Genomic DNA, 17887 nt, shown 5'->3' with positions numbered 1-17887 from the left:
CTTAATCTATAATTATTTTTACTAAATAATAATTATTTTTATTAATACACTTGTTAATTACTTACTAATTATACTTTATCTAAATTCCCTTATTTACAATAATACACCCATATTACATAGATAAATTCCCTTATTTACAATAATACACCCATATTACATGGGACGGAGGAATAATATAATATTGATGGTGTGTAATAGAAGTATATTATATATAGAGTTAAAAAAATATATATTATATTTCAATAAATTATATATAATAACAAAATTTTATATAATATAAAAAAGATATTTATTTATTTATTTATTTATATAAGTACAAACGTGTGGTGTTTATATATGAGAGAGAAGAGATAATGAGAAAATTATGTTCATAAAATCTATTAATTTTCATTCATTGCAGCAATATAAAAATTGCTTAGTCTTCTATTTCATTACATGACATAAGAAGATTTTTATTTATCAAGCATATATTATATTTGTCTAATAATTTTGTATATTTATTTAAAATTTAAATAAAATATTTGATTTCCACTATAGAGTATATATTATATAATATTTTTTAAATTTATATAAGAAAATTAATTCTAAACAAAAATATATTATTATTTATATAATATACTACTATTATACATTTGCTAGATAATTCACTTTAAATTTGTAATAAAGGAGTATGTATTCTTTTTGTCAAAAATATTAAATATATTTTTAAAAAATTTAATATATTATAATTATTCTTTTCTTTTATATCATTGTACAATTTTTTATAAAAAAAAAAAACAATCATCAAACTAAAACATAACACAGATTACTTGAAAATTTTAAAGTGGTCAGGGTCATATTACTCCCTCCATTGTGCAAATGTGTGCTCATTTAATCGGATACGAATTTTAATAAAAGTGAATAATAATTATTAATTTTTTCTTTTATAGTAAAAAATAGTACAAAAGTAGAATGATTTTTTACTTAAAAAAGAAATGAAAATATTTTTCGATGACAGCACAGAGAGAAAAGCGAGCATAGATTTGAACGAGGGAGGGAGTACTAATAATAATAAATGTAGGGAAAAATAAAAATAAAAATCAGTTTAGATTGGTTTAAAAAATCAGTAGAATCCAAAAACAATTTGATTTTGTATTTAGATAAATCTGTATAAAAGCAGTTTTTATAAAAAAAAATTATTTAAATATAATAGAGTTGAAAGTGCTTTTTAAAATGTTAAAATTACCCAAATTGACACAATATTAATATAATAGTACTTTTTTTATAAAACTTTTATCATTTATTTTTAAATTTTATTAATTATATTTAAAGATTTTAAATTATAGTATAACAATATTTTTAAAATTTAGTTGTTTATATTTCAAAGTTTTAATATAAAGATAATATATAGATTAAAAATAAAATTTACAATCCAATATTAAGTTATTTGTATTTTAAATTTTAAAAATTATATTAATAATTTTAGTATAATTAAAAAATTTATATACACCTATTTAAATTTGATATCTTAATTATAATTTTAAATTTTAATTAAAATATAACATATAAATTAAAAATAATAATTTAATTTTTTATTAAAATATAATATATATAGTATATAATTGTATACTATATATATAAGTTAACTATTTTTATAATATTATATTATAGTATTTATTATTATTATTATTATTATAAAAAAACACTTTTGAGCCTCATAACATTTTTTTTTAATGCACAAAAACGTATGCAAACAAGTACTCCTTTCGTCCCAAAACTATAGTTTGGATTGTCTTTGACACAGGATTTAAGGAATATTGATATTATATTGGCAGTGGGTAAAACGTACGTGTAAAAGACTTTTTTGCCATTGTGAGTTTATTAGTGTAAAAAGTAGTAGCAATTATTTAATAATAATGAAAAAGTAATTGTAGTTTTATAGTGATATGGTTATTTACGAAAATGAGACTATTGTTTTGAGAGGGACAAAAATAGTAAACAAGACTATTATATTGGGACAGAGGAAGTATAATATTTTGTTTAAAAATATAAGTCTAAAGCTGATCCCAAAAGCCAATTCAAACCAGACTTAAATAATATGTTTTTTTTTTTTTGAATTGATTATGAATATTTGCCTAAGAATATGAATACCCATACGAAATAATTTATTTATTATGTCATTCAAATTTATATTTATTATTTTTTGGTTATTAACGAAAATTATTTTCGTTTTTTTATTTAGTAAAAAATATCACTTTTTTTTAATTATAAAAAATTATTTTAATAATTATTCTTTTTAATTTTCTGCTTTTTTTATTTAGTAAAAAATATCACTTTTTATTATATAAAAAATATTATTATTTTTATTATTTTTTTTAAAACTAATGTCCGATTAAATAAAACAAATAACGAAGAATATATTTTTATTGGAAAAAAGTATTACACTATACTTTTATTGAAAAAACAATGTTTATTATTATCATTATTATTATTATTATTTTAAAATTTAAAATTTTATTATTAATTTCACAATCAAATAAATATATAGATAAACATATGTTAAAGAAATATAGTTTAGAATGGTATGTTACTCAGTGGGCCTGGCCTACTTAGTAGTAAGGGTGGGAATTCGGGCTAGTTCGGTTTTTTTCGTGCCGGCCATCCGGTCCGATTCCTAATCAAACATATACAACAAAGAATTTTACCATCAATTTTAATTTTTGTCATTATTTCAAAAATTAATATATATATATATATATATATATAAATTTAGTAAAGCTTAAATATTAATTTCAAAAACTGAGTTAGACCAGACAAGGTTCAAAAAATTTTGAATTCATTTTTTAAGGTCCAAACATGATTTTTTCATGCTTAAATTGAGTTTTCGGGCCGTTTTTATTTTTTCTCTTAGTTAAATGTAGTTTGATGGGATAATATTGTAATGTATTTGTATTAATATATATATATTTAAAGTGGACAGTTTGTCTGGGGTTTGGATTTTGAGTTGAAATTTGAATAATAAAAATTTTGAGTTTGAATAGTTGTATGATGTGATATAAATAGGTGTTTACGTGATGTTTTGAATGTAAAATTGATTTTTAGTATAATGTAAAAATAAAAAATAGGTGTTTGATTTAATATTTTTGAGAGAGAAAAATGAGATGAATAGTATATTTAAAATCCAATTCCCCGAACAAACACACGTGTTTATATATTCATTTATGTTATGGTGTTAATTTAAGAAAATGAAAGGTGTTGATTTTTTAAATAGCACTGATTAAAAATTCAAATAGTTCATATAGCACTTGCTAGATAAAATAAGAGTATATCATTTATTTTTAATTGCATTTATATTATATTAATATAAATACTATTGTGTAATATTTGATAAAAATACATGCAATAAAACAATTTATTTGTAATTTCATAAAATTATACGTGTATATATATGACGACTGTTATTGTACTAATTATAATACATTGTTGACATCTTAATCCATAATATATACCCAATGACCCAATCAGATATAGAGTAGCATGACAAAGTACATGTTAATATAAATAAATGAACCGACAACACAATATATATTTCGAAAAAATATATACTCCATCCGTCCCATGACAAAATATTTATTTTTTTATTTTAGTTTATCCCATAACAAAATATTCATTTCTTTTTTTAGTAACTGTACTATTTACCTAACATTACAAATACTCTTACAACTTACAATATATTACACAAGTGTCATTACCTTTATATTACACATACTAATAAGATTATTTTAGTCATTTCTACTTTATTCATATTATATTCCAATATAATATTAATATTTCTAAAATTACGTGTAAAAAATAAATAGATATTTACTTTTAGGACGGAGAGAGTATTTCATATAATAGAAATACAATAACACACAATTACTAATCTTAGAACACAATATATATATATATATATATATTAATGCAACACATATAAATTATATTAGACAACATATGTTCTACACTTTATACAACCTATATGTTTGTTCTATTTCCATGTACGGTTAAAATTTATTAACTTCGATAAACATCCTAACCATTAATATGTACTCCCTCCGTGTTAAAATTATAGGTTGGGTTGTATTTGACACGAGATTTAAAGAATATTGATATTATATTGATAGTGGATAAAAAGTATGGGCAAAAAACTTTTTTGCTCTTGTGTGTGTATTAGTATAAAAAGTAGCGGCAATTATGCAATAGTAATGAAAAAGTAAGAATAATTTTATAGTGATATGATTATTTATGAAAATAAGACTATTATTTTGAGACAAATAAAAATAGTAAATATGACTATTGTATTGAGACGGAGGGAGTATGTATCTATAAATACAATCTCTAATTTTCTTCCTATTCTTCTCTTACTGATTTTGGGCCATGCCTGATATTATTAAGGTCAAGCTACTTTTAATTATATTGAATTCTTATGCATATTATTAAATTAAGTTAATAATATTATTATTATTATTATTATTATTATATTATTATTATTATTATAATACGAGGATAATCAACACTGGCATGCCAGAACCATATTATTTATACAGGTGTATTATTGTCATCATTAAATGTAGACACTATTAATTATTAATGTCACATTATGTCTGGTTTTTTTGGATACTCCAATTAATTTAATTCACTTTTCATTATATTTCAATTTATTTCAATCCCCATAACTCATTGTACATGGACATGGTACATTATAATTTTCTTTAGTTTTAGTTTTTCAAAATATATATACTCCACCCCTCCGTCTCAAAAAAGTGTCTTGTTGAAAGTTAGGACGGGAATTAAAGAATAATAGTATTTAATTGAAAGTAGGTATAAAGAAGAATGTAAATGACTAAAATGCCCTTACTTTTCGAAGGATTTTAAAAAGTATGTTAAAGTAATAACTAGGAGTAGTATGGAAAAGTAGGAATAATTTTGTTATAAAGTGGGAACCACGACTACTAAATAAGGAAACAACATAATTGTTTTGGAACGGACGAAAATGGAAAAATAAGACAAATTTTTTGGGACGGAGAGAGTATAAGACATTTACCTATATTTCATGTTATTATGTGATTTTTATTTTTATTTTTATTTTTATTTTTCTAATGAAATATTCATTAGATGTTACGGTTTTTAATTATTGATATTACATTTTTTTTTTTTTTAGGATTCACAAAAATAAATAAATAAAATTATTGGGTGATTATATTGAACTTATATTTTTTTAAACAACGAAAGACACATTGAACTATATCTACCAATAATAGGATATTTGACAATTAACTGTTAATTTATTCAATTAATTGTTAGTTGTGAGTTGATTAGATTAGCTGAATATATTAGTTATTTGTGCTAAAATCTTTGGTAAAATAACGATTTTGTATTAGGGGTTTATAAATAAAATGACAATTAGGTACATTTTATATATATTTTTAAAATATTTAGTTGAAATTTTTAAATGGGTAGACTTTTTTTAAAATTTTTTTTTATTAATTATTAAAAATTAGGAAATTTTTATTAACAATATTTATTTTTATTATTTTTTAAATGTTTTTTAAAAAATTAATGTAACTTTATTAAAAGATATATATTTTTCATTAGAACTAGTATAAATATAAAAAAAACAAAAATTATTAGTATATACTATATTTTTATTAGAATACTTTTTAATTAATATATATTTTCATTAAATTTATAACTTTAAATAAATATATTCATTTTTATTAAGTTATTAGAACATAATATATTCAAATATTCAAGTATTGTAATGAAAAATATATTAATATATGCGAAAGAATTAATTAATTTTAAAGACAAATAAGAATATAAAAAATTGAAATGAAAAAGGTGATTTAAAATGCTGAGATATACAACCGTTTCCAAAATTATTTTATTTTTTATTTTTCAAATATGCTAAGCTAATTTACCAAACACAAAAATTAAAAACTCCTGAAAAAATTGTTAATCAGACACCCTCTAAAATTATATCTGACGGAATTGAGTGATTCGTAACCGTAAGATCATAGGTTTATACCTCAAACGCTTCCGAGTCTTGTCTGCCACCACATCATAAAAAAAAAAATAATAATAATTATTATTACTAAATCTTTTACTGAATATATACATACAAGTATATTTATTTGGTTTTTTTTAAAAAAAATAAAAAATAAAAATTTGTAAGCAAACGGATTCAACATATAAAATAAAATAGGGTAAACTGTTTTTTTCAATCCCGTAATGGACCCCCTTATCATTTTAGTTCCGTAAGTGGATCATGTTGCAAACGAGTCCCATAAGTGAAAAATTTTTGCTGTTTTTTTAGTCCTCCGGCGTCGGAGACGCCAGCGTGGCTCGCCGGAGGTGACGTGTCTCGCCAGGTCAGAGACACTTGGCGGACATGTGGATTTATTTTATTTTTTTCATTTTAAATTTTTTTTAATTGGACCAAATAAAAAAATGCAAATAAAATGAAAAAAATAAAAAATAAGTTTTAAAAAAATAAAAAATAAAAATAAAAATCCATGCGTCCGCCATGTGTCGCTGACCTAGTGGACACGTTACCTCCGGCGAGCCACGCGGGCGTCTCCGGCGCCGAAGGACTAAAACAACGAAATTTTTACACTTATGAGACTAATTTGCGACAGACTCTACCTACGGACTAAAATGATAAGGAGGTCAGTTACGGTATTAAAAAAGCACTTTACCCAATAAAATAAAACTGCTGTTACCATAACTCCTCCTCCAACCCTAACAGCAGTACAGTAAACTAACATGAATCTTCTTCTCCTTAGCTCAGAAATAGAGGCAAGTAGAAAATACATGGCTATAATATAATTGGGATTTTATAATTGCAATAATTACCTGACTTATTCTAAAATTTTGATCACCTTCCAATTATAATATTCACTTACCAAATATGGTTATTTGATTTTTGGTTTGAGTTAGAGTTTTGTTTGAATATATATATAAGTATATAATTATCTCTTTTTTACAAAATTTAATAAATATTATATTTTAATAATAGTTGATGATACTTTTATATGTAAAAATTATTTTATCTTTATATGTATAAACTTATTGTAAGAATATTGCTATAAATAAATAAATATAAATTTGAAGTTATTTGTAATATGCAAATTTGGACATCAAAATAACAAGTATACTTACCAAAATGGATTGAAGATATTTTAATATAATACCCCCTCCATTCCAAACAAAGTGCAACATTTACTTTTGGTACGGATTTTTAAGTGAGCAGTATTAAGTATGATAATTTAGAAATTAGGTGATGTGATGGAGAGAGAAATATATATTTTATTTTTTTTATTTGGATGATGTAAGGAAATAAAGTGTGGGGTAGAGATTAAGAATAATTAATTATTTTCTACTCCCTCCGTTCCACGTAATTTGTCCCTATTTTCTATTTTCGTCCGTCCCACATAACATGTCCTTTCTATTTTTGGAAAGATAATTATGTACTTTAATCGCATTTGAAATTTTAAATTTTATAATTTCTTAATTTTAATTAAACTATTTATTTATCTTAATCTTAATCTATAATTATTTTTACTAAATAATAATTATTTTTACTAATACACTTCTTAATTATTTACTAATTTTACTTTACCTAAATTCTCGTATCTACGGTAATAATTCCATAATTTCTGGGACAGAGGGAGTATTTTGAAAATGTTGAAGGATGTTTGGGACGAAGGGATATTTATAAAAAATAATATATTTTTAGTAAAAATTATGTGAGTTAAATAGTGGTGAAACCGAACACACCCTTGGTTTGCTCACTTATGATTTGCTTGGTTGCATTTTCTCTTCTTTATCTTACTACTTCCGTCCGTCAGAACTATAAAGTTATTTTTGCGCGTTATTTAATTATTATATTAAAATAGAGTATAAATCAAAAGAAAATGACAAAAATACTTTTATTAATAACTTATAATACAAATATAATGATATTTATAGAGTAAATTATACAAATATAAGAATATTTTTAATGTTAAATATAATAATGCAAAAATATATATTTGCTTCCTGCCTTGAAGGATGGAGTATTATTTACATTCAATAATTTATTTATTTTTTAAAAGATTATATCATATATTAATTTTTTAATTAAAACATTATATAAATAATTTATATTTATAATATGATATCAAAATATTCATTTATATCGTATCATATAATTATTATAATTTTAAATTTTAAATGTTTTTCAAAACACACCAAAAATATAAAAATACAACCAAACAAACTCTTAATTTTTTTAACACTTATTTATATATATAATATTATATTTAATAACAGTTTTCAGTTTTATATAATCATAATAATAATAAAAAAATTATTATTTTTTTTCTAAGGAAATTTAACAAATAAATACATATAATTTATTTTAACTAGATGTAATATTTCAGTAATCATTATATACAAAATATTTTTGATATATAGGAACATATTACAATAATTAGTTACTATTTTATTATTATGTTGTAAATTTTATGATAATAATAATAATAATAATAATTTTTTTTTTCTTATCAAAATAACTTATTTAGTTATATATGTTATTCGTTCGGTTTTAAAAGTTTCATTTATTTTTTTTATATTGATATTTGAATATTAATTATTATATCAAAACGTAGTACAAATTGAAAAAAAAATTTATACAAATATAAAGATATTTTTAATGTTAACTACAATGACGCAAAATGTAACTGTTGACACTTAGAGTACTAGAAAAATACAAATATACACACGCATTAACGTAATATATTAATTATCCATTTATCAATCATTTAATACAAAATATTATTTTTTATATTACCAATACAATTCTCATACTGTATAAAAAAAATTAAATAATCTAAAAAAATTGAATGAACAGTCTTATTACTAATTTATTATTTTTAACAATTGTTTTTAAAATAATAGAGTAACTAATTTATTGGAGTATTAATATAAAAACCATTAAATACAAAGAAGAGACCCCACGATATTTCGTTTAGTGAAATATGTATAATATATTAATTTCGAGAAGGGGGAATATTTTTTTTAAGAATTGTCGAAGAACACACCCCCAAAATTCATCGTTTCCCACATTTTATCTACTCAATCCGTTTCACATAAAATTTTTACATTTTCTATTTCGATCCGTCTCGCATAATGTCATTTCCTTTTCATGAAAATACAATTATACACTTTAATCACATTTTAAAATTTATAATTTATAATTTTCTTAATCTTAATTAAACTATTTAGTTATTTTAATCTTAATTAATAATTATTTTTATTATTACAATAATTATTTTTATTAATACAATTCTTAATTATTTACTAATTATATTTTACCTAAATTTTCGTATCTACGGTAACAAGGACAATTTACATGATACGGAGTATTATAAATATAATACACAATAATATATATATATATATATATATATATTTTAACAACCATATTTATCTATGGTGCTGATTGGAATAAAAGTAGACATGGTTTGTATTTACTTTGGAAAATTGTATTATAATACTTAAATTATTTTAATTGATTAATTAATATAATATTTACTTTGTGTGATTAAACGTTAAATAAAATTATATTACTTTACTTTATTTGATTATTTATATATATAGTTTTTTTTTACCCCAAATATCCTTAATAATGTTATAATAAATTATTGTAATATAATTTATTTTATATAGTTTTTTTTCTTTTAATTATAGCAATATACTCCCTCATTCCCTTATTTATCTATACGATTGCTTTTTGCACGGAGTTTTAAGAAGATTAAAATAACCTTATCAGTATTATGTGATATAAAGGTAATGATATTTGTGTAATATATTGTAAGTTGTAATGATATTTTTAATGTTAGTAGAAAGTATAATTACTAAAAAGAAAATAGATATTTTATTATGGACAGACCGAAATAGAAGAATAAATAAATTGTTAAGGAATAAATGAAGTAATATATAACAATATTAAAATTTAATTGATTTCATATCATTACATAATATGTATATATATATATGTATAATTTGATATATTTTTATTATTTATTAAATATATTTAATTTTGTCTTCAAAAGTATAAATTTAGTTTTAATAACATATTTTATTATATGTTTATCGTCTTAAATTATTGATTAAAATTTAAAATTAAAATAAAAAATATATATAACTTAGATTTCAAATGAAATTAAAATACTTCATCCGTCCCATAAGAAGGATACCATTTTTTATTTTTATTCATCCCAAAACAAGGTATTATTTCCTAATTCAGTAACTGTACTACTTATCTAATATAATTAATATCATTACAATTTTAAATATATTACACAAGTGCTATTATTTTTATATCACACAATCTAATAAGAGTATGTTTGTCATTTTCACTAAAAAACTAATATACGTGCAAAAAACAAATGTTACCGGTTTTATGAGACGGATGTAGCATATTAAATAAAAAAGATTGTTATTATATTTATATAAAATGTTTATAAGTGTTTAAAGATAAGAGTAATTTAGATAATTTAGTATGTCTGATTAAATAATACTAGGGGGTTAGATTGTATTCCCTACGTTTCAATTCAAAGTACTATTTTTACAATTTTTGTTTGTTCTATTTCAAAGTATCTATTTTCTATTTTAGAAGAAATAATCATATACTAATATCAAAATACCACAAACATACTGTTACATATATAATTACTTTATACAAAAAGTTAAATGGCGAAAATGTCAAAATCTTTTACACACTTCCATTAATCCGGATTCATATATTTTTATATAATACTCCACTTGTTCCGGATGAATGTATCCATTTGGAGTTTTGTAATAAATTAAAAAATAATAGTATTTTATTATTAGTGGAAGTGTATAATAGATTCCGACAATTTTGTCATTTGAATTTTTGTATAAAGTAATTGTATATGTAATGATATATTTATCATTTAAATAAAAATTAAATGTATTTTGATATTAGTATACGATTACTTTTACTAAAATAGAAAAATAACACTTTTGAGTGAAATAGACAAAAATAGTAAAAATATTACTTTAAATTGAGACGAAAAAAATATAAATTATAAAAAATTATATGTTATGTTATAAATATATTATATTGTATATAACATATTGAGTCTGAATTTAAAATTTAAATTAAATAATATTTTAGTATAATATTTTATAAGATAAAATAATATATATATTTTTTTTATTAAAAAACGTGTTAGCTAAACAATGGTAAATTTTATTTTTAAAATAAAAAACAAAAAAAGTAATATCATTTAAAAATATTTACAGATAAAATATATTCATAATATTATATTTTATTCCTAAATAAACATATATTCAAAAATTGTAATTTACATAATATTATTAGCTTATATTTTTATTTATCTATAGTATATAAAATTATATTTTAAAGCACTTCAACAAATATTTTAACTTTATACTTTTACATGATATCCTAAATATTATCTCATTCATTTTATTACAAAAAGTTATAAATTATTAAAATCCAAAAAGGTTGTAAAATTTATGGACACAAATCCATATGAATTGTTCTTTTAATATTTATACTTTTTACAGTAATTTTTATTTATTTATATTTCTTATAAAATATATTAATAGATTATTCTTTATAAAATATTTCAAAAATAATAAAACTACTTCATCCCGCTAATATTATAATTTTAATACTCCCTCCGTCCCAGATACCGTGTCTGCTACACTGTAGACACAGTATTCTAGGAGGAGTGTAATTAGTAGATAATTAAGAATGTATTAGTGAAAATAATTATTCTATAATATAAATAATTATAAATTAAGATTAAGATAATTAATTAGTTTAATTAAAATAAAAAAATAAAATTTAAAAATTTAAAATGAGATTAAAATGTGTAATCATTTTCTAAAAAATAAAGTGACATGGTATGTGAGACGGACATAAACGGCAACATGGACATGATATCTTAGACGGAGGGAGTAACACTTTTTCAATTATCAATAATTAATATCCAGAATCCTGCGAACCTAAAACATTAAAATAACAAATCCATCTTCTCTTCGTGGAATGAAAAATATGGAACATTAGTTATAGATTTTAATTTAATGATAATTTCAACTTAATATTTTATAAATATAAAAATATTTTTATTATAAGAAATTATGGGTGCGTATATTTTTTTATTTTGAATAAAAACTATAATATTTTTTATTTTTATATAATATATATATTTTTTTATCATTTTTACTATTTTTAGTACACTAAAAAATATAATTTTTATTTTAATCAAAATAATTATACACTAATACTAATATCAAAATAACTTTAAGTTTTACTTATATAAATATACCATTCCTTCTGTCTCAATACAATAGTCTTGTTTACCATTTTTTATCCGTTCTAAAACAATAGTCTCATTTTCATAAATAACCATATCACTATAAAACTACCTTTACTTTTTCATTATTATTACAATTGTTACTACTTTTTACACTAATACACTCACAAGGGCAAAAAAATATTTTATCTGTACTTTTTACCCACTACCAATATAATATCAATATTCTTTAAATTCCGTGCCAAACTCAACCTAGACTATAGTTATGAGACGGATGAAGTATTACAAATTCAATTAATTAATAAATAAAGTTAAAAAAAAAAATCAAAATCTCTTACGCTATTATCATAATCAATAAAATACTATAATTTTATAGTCTACTACCAAATTTAATTATTATTTAACACACAAGATTACCAATAAAAATCTAATAAATTGAAATATTAAAATATTATTTAAAATAAAATTTTAATCAATGCTACAATTTAAATTAATTTCAATTTACAATCAAACAAACTTCGTGTATATTTTAAATATAGTGTATTTAATTTATATTTCTAATTTGAAATATTTTTTTTTTATTTCAAGTATAAAAAAATATATTAGTACTTTAAAAATTATATTTTATATTAAATTATTAATTTATTTTATTAATATATATTTGATATATTATGCAAATATATGCATATATTTTTATAATATTAATATTAAATATACTTCACCCGTTCTAATATAATTGAAACCTCTTTATCAATATATAATATCTAAAAAAATAATATTTAATGAATTAATAATAATAAATTATAATATTATTTTATTATTTTATATAATTAATAATATTAATAATTTAAAATAAATTTAATATATATAATTTAAAAATTAAAAAATATATTTAAATATTTTAAAATTTATATTGCAATTAAAAATATATGCATTATACATATTTTGTAAAAAATAATTTTTTTTTTTATAATACTAAGTAAATAAATACTTCATTTATTTATAATTAATATAAACTAATTTTACAAAATAAGTAAAATTTTAAATGTAGATAAAAATATTTATTTTTTTAAAGAAATATAAATAAAGAGATTTTGAGAAAATGTATATAATTTATGATATTATATGTTATGCAGCTAATTAAATTAATTTATATTTATTAAATATGTTTTGATTTAATAAATTTTATCTAAAATAGATAACTCAAATTGACTAAGATACCCTCAATGTCCTTCACAAAAGCCAAGGGTGAAACCGTCCGAACAAAAGATGTGCAAAATGGGGATTTTGTCCCCCGGAGTGCTTTTAATTTCCTCAACGTCTCTTCTGTCTATTTTCGTCTTTTTCCCCTCTCTCTTTCTCAGTTTCTCTGTCTCATCTCCCCCAAAAACCATTTCCGCCTTCTGCACCTCCGCACGCCATTTTCGCTCTCAAGTCCACAATCCCTGACCTCGAGAATCATCTCATTACAGTCCACACTCATCCCCTCACAATCGCCGGCAAAGGAGTCTCTTAAGTTGCAGTTATAGTCCTCCTTTTGTCCTCATCCCAACGACTCGAGGAAGCTTATTGATGAGGTGAATGTTCTAATAATTAGGGTTTACATTTGGGGGGAAACGATTCTCCACAGTTTTTATATCGAATTTTTACTTTTAATCCTGGACAGGATTGTTGTTTTTATAAAATCGGAAAAATAGAAAGCTTCGATTGTGTTTCTTTTCTTTTTATGCAGAATCTCTGCCTTGTATTAAGCTGCTGTTCTTTCCTCTCTCTTTTTTGTCAAATCTTCTTTGTTGAGAAGATTCTTCCTTTCGCAAACAAACACGTGTGCGTGTTTCTCAGATTAATCTTACGCTAATTTACAGTTTCCCTGGGGTGATTGTTTTTTAGGTTCTTGGAATTGTCGCAGCAGTAGAGTGAAAGAAATCCACAGATTATCCGGATTAAGGTTTCTGGGAAGGTAAAATCAATTCCTTGTTTTTCTCTTGCGGTAGTAAAATTAATCATCGGAAGGTCGAAGCAACGTTGTATGTCTGTATGTCGGTCTGTCTGTCTGCATCGATGGTCAAAGATGGTTAATTTTTGCCCCTCTGCGTTTGGTAGTCAGTCACGTGAGTGCCGCGTGATCCGAGAATGTGTGGCTCGGATTTGTGCAGCGGGTGGATTTTCATTAAAACATGATTCGAAACAGCAGAGCTTTGAATCATCGTTCTCTGTGTGTGTGTGTTTCTTTCCGCTTTTAATTTGATATTGGAAAATGGTATATGCTATGCATTCATTGCTGCTCCTTCTGGGAAGCTCCAGGGACTCCCAGCTCCAGAGGCTTCTTCTCTGCGTCTGGAGTTGGGAGTCCTGGGAGTTTCGAAGAATCAGCCAGGGTTCTTCCTTCTTAGCTGATCTGATAATGGATGATGATGATGATGATGATGGCCAAGCTTTTCGTGAGAGATTCTTTGGGATTTCCTGTCTTAATTCTTAATATATATATGTTGTTGTTCTATGATGTTCTCCAAGAAAGTAGTGAATTATGTTTGAGTGTGGTATCTATGCTGTCCCAATGATGGATTCTTTGTCCCGGTCTTTCCGGGTTTATATTCGCTGTTCTTTCCCTTATTGATCATTCGCTTTTTCGATTGATTGACAACTGGGCTTCGATCGATGGTTGATCTTCGAAGTAGTATTAATTGCACCTTTTTTTTTTTTTGTTGGGGAGATTACGATTTTTTAGATTTTGGGCATGCGGTCCGCGCCCATTGATCTTGGAGGATACGTTGTGCATTGATTTTTCCATTTTGTCATCTAGTCCTTAATTTCAACTAATTTTGCCGCGTGGCTCGTTTACATTCCTTTATTTTTTAATGCATATGAGAATAGATCCCGTTGTTTATGAATGAATCCTTTTCAGTGATGTGCCTACTCGAACAACCTTTTCGTGTCTTATTTTGTGAATTTGCTACTATTATTCATGCCCATATCTGTAAGTCTTTTAAGTTGTTGATCCATACGATCGTTTTTGGTGATATTGTTCTTTGGTTATTTTTGATGCAGATGGGAAATGATGATGTTGCCAAGTGCTCTCCGATTGCATCGAAAAAGAATAAATTGGCGCACATGTTTTCGAAGGTTTTATTTCACGGAGGCGCCGGGATCACCAATGATGGAATCGCGAACGTGAAACCCGAGGAAAAGAAATCGAAAGATCCATCCGAGAATACTCAAGACGAATTCCAAGATGCCGTGACCAAGGAAGCATTTTTTTCACAGATATTTGCGAGCATAGCCGCCGTTAAAGCTGCGTACGCGCAACTTCAATTCGCCCAATCTCCGTACGACCCGGACGGGATTCAATCCGCAGATCGGAAGATCGTTGCCGAGCTCAAGAATTTGTCGGAGCTAAAGCAAAGTTACTTGAAGAAGCAATTCAACGACCCGGACATCGAGACAACTCTACTCTTGTCTGAACTCCGCGAGGCGAAGAGTATTCAGCAAATCTTCGAGATCACTATAAAGAAATTGGATTCGGATCACAAACTCAAGGACTCCGAAATCACCTTTCTGAAAGAAAAATTAGCTGAGGCGAACGGGGAGAACAAACTGATCGAAAAGAAGATTTATTCGAGCGGGCAGCTCGCCGTTCCTGACAAATTTCAGCTGCAAGATCTGAACCAGAATTATATCATCTCATATATCCGTCATACGGTGAAATCCATCCGAAGCTTCGTCCGACTTCTGGTAACTGAAATGGAATCCGCGGGTTGGAACTTGGACAAAGCCGCATCTGTAGTCGAACCCGGTGCCTTTTTCGGGGCGCCCGAGCATCGATTCTACGCGTTCGAGTCGTTTGTCTGCAAACAAATGTTCGACGGGTTCAACCACCCAGGTTTTGAAATTGGGAGGGCGCCCGACCCGGAAAGCCATTCCGATCATGCCCAGTTTCTCAAAGAGTTCGTCGAGCTCAAGTCTATGCGGGCCGTGGATTATCTTGTTCGGGGGCCCGGCTCCGAATTCGCGGCGTTTTGTCGCGCAAAGTATTTGAGGCTGGTGCACCCGAAAATGGAAGCGTCGTTTTTCGGGGACACGAGCCTGCGGAGGCTTGTTGAGTCTGGAGACGGTATTCCGGATTCGCCGTTTTTTGCGGCGTTCGTGGACATGGCGAAGCGAGTTTGGCTTCTGCATTGCTTGGGTCGGGCGTTTGATCCGACGGTGACGATCTTTGTTGCGGGGAAGGGAAGCCATTTTTCGGAGGTGTACATGGAGAGTGTGAACAGCGACGAGGTGGCGGTGATGATGACGGCGGAGCCGCGGGTGGCGTTCGCCGCCGTGCCGGGATTTAGAATCGGCAAGACGGTGGTGCAATGTCAGGTATATTTGTGTTGATGTTTTTTTAGTGAGGTTGGAGATTTTGTGACTGAAAACTGTGAATATTGGGGGAATTTTAGGGGGGGAAAATATTTGAACGATTTTGAATATGATGAGGATTATTATTATTATTATTATTATTATTATTTCGACTGGTTTTAGTGAATCTCAAAATTTGAGAATTATATGAGATATTTTTATTAATATTGTTTTCAATTTTGGTCGTGTGTTTTTTAATTGATTGAATTTGAATAGATGTTTTATTTATTTTTTTAAAATTTATATATATTATGCTTTAATTGAATTAAGTTTTGATAGTTTGGTACAAGGGTGGCCACGGGTATTAAATTCAGTATTTGATTTTGATTTTGATTTTTTTTTTCTCGACTGCGATATTTTAGGGTCTGTTTCTTTGATGTGAGAAATTTTGATTTAGATTTTATATCCAAATAATATTTGGCAAAATGTTTTGTGTGAAAAAAAAAATAAAATTAAAACATAAAGTCTAAATAGTACTAATATTTATATGTATGTATATTTAGTAATAGTAATAGAAAGTTTTGGTTTATTTGTTTTGATTTGAATCTTAATAACTCTAAATTTTCTATAAATAATTTTTTATAGTTTTTATAATGTGGAAATTCGCGTAAACCCGTCACTTCCGTCGGTCTTCTATCAATAATTTTTAAGATTAAAAATTACAATTAAAATAAATGATTTTTTGATTAGATTGGCCCTTAATTCAGCATGTGATTCATCTTGAAAAATATTTTAACTTAATATTGTATGAGATAAAATAATATTACTTTTGTCCGACTCTGAAGGTCTCATTTACTTTTTACGTATTGATATTCAAATATTAATTATTATATCAAAACGAAAATACAACTCTCCAATGACCGTCTTCCCCAAGGCATAGTTTTGATCCGCCGGCAATGTCGCTCGGTGAAAGCAAGACATTGTAGCAGTCAAAATCGTTACTCTTCTTATTTCTGTCTGTTCCAAATAATTATTCATTTTAATTTATAATTATTTTTACTAAATATACTTCTTAATTACTTACTAATTACACAATACTTAAAACTCCATGCCTAAGCTAAAAAGGACAAATTAGTTGGGACGGAAAGAGTATCAACAATAAATAAATATTATTA

General features: G+C 24.8%; 1 protein-coding gene across 1 annotated transcript; it reads left to right on the top strand.

Moving 5' to 3' along the window:
- The first annotated feature begins 13701 nt into the window (after positions 1-13701).
- Positions 13702-16843, top strand: LOC127248157 (protein GRAVITROPIC IN THE LIGHT 1-like). The gene is made up of 3 exons (XM_051270389.1): positions 13702-13951; positions 14265-14334; positions 15423-16843. The coding sequence occupies exon 3, from the start codon at positions 15423-15425 to the stop codon at positions 16749-16751; it is 1329 nt and encodes a 442-aa protein (XP_051126346.1). The 5' UTR covers positions 13702-13951; positions 14265-14334; the 3' UTR covers positions 16752-16843.
- Positions 16844-17887: the final 1044 nt, after the last annotated feature.

This window comes from Andrographis paniculata, unplaced genomic scaffold (assembly GCF_009805555.1).
Source record: "Andrographis paniculata isolate CXL003 unplaced genomic scaffold, ASM980555v1 Contig32END, whole genome shotgun sequence".
Classification (NCBI taxonomy): domain Eukaryota; kingdom Viridiplantae; phylum Streptophyta; class Magnoliopsida; order Lamiales; family Acanthaceae; genus Andrographis; species Andrographis paniculata.
This window is presented reverse-complemented; position numbering and strand designations above follow the sequence as displayed.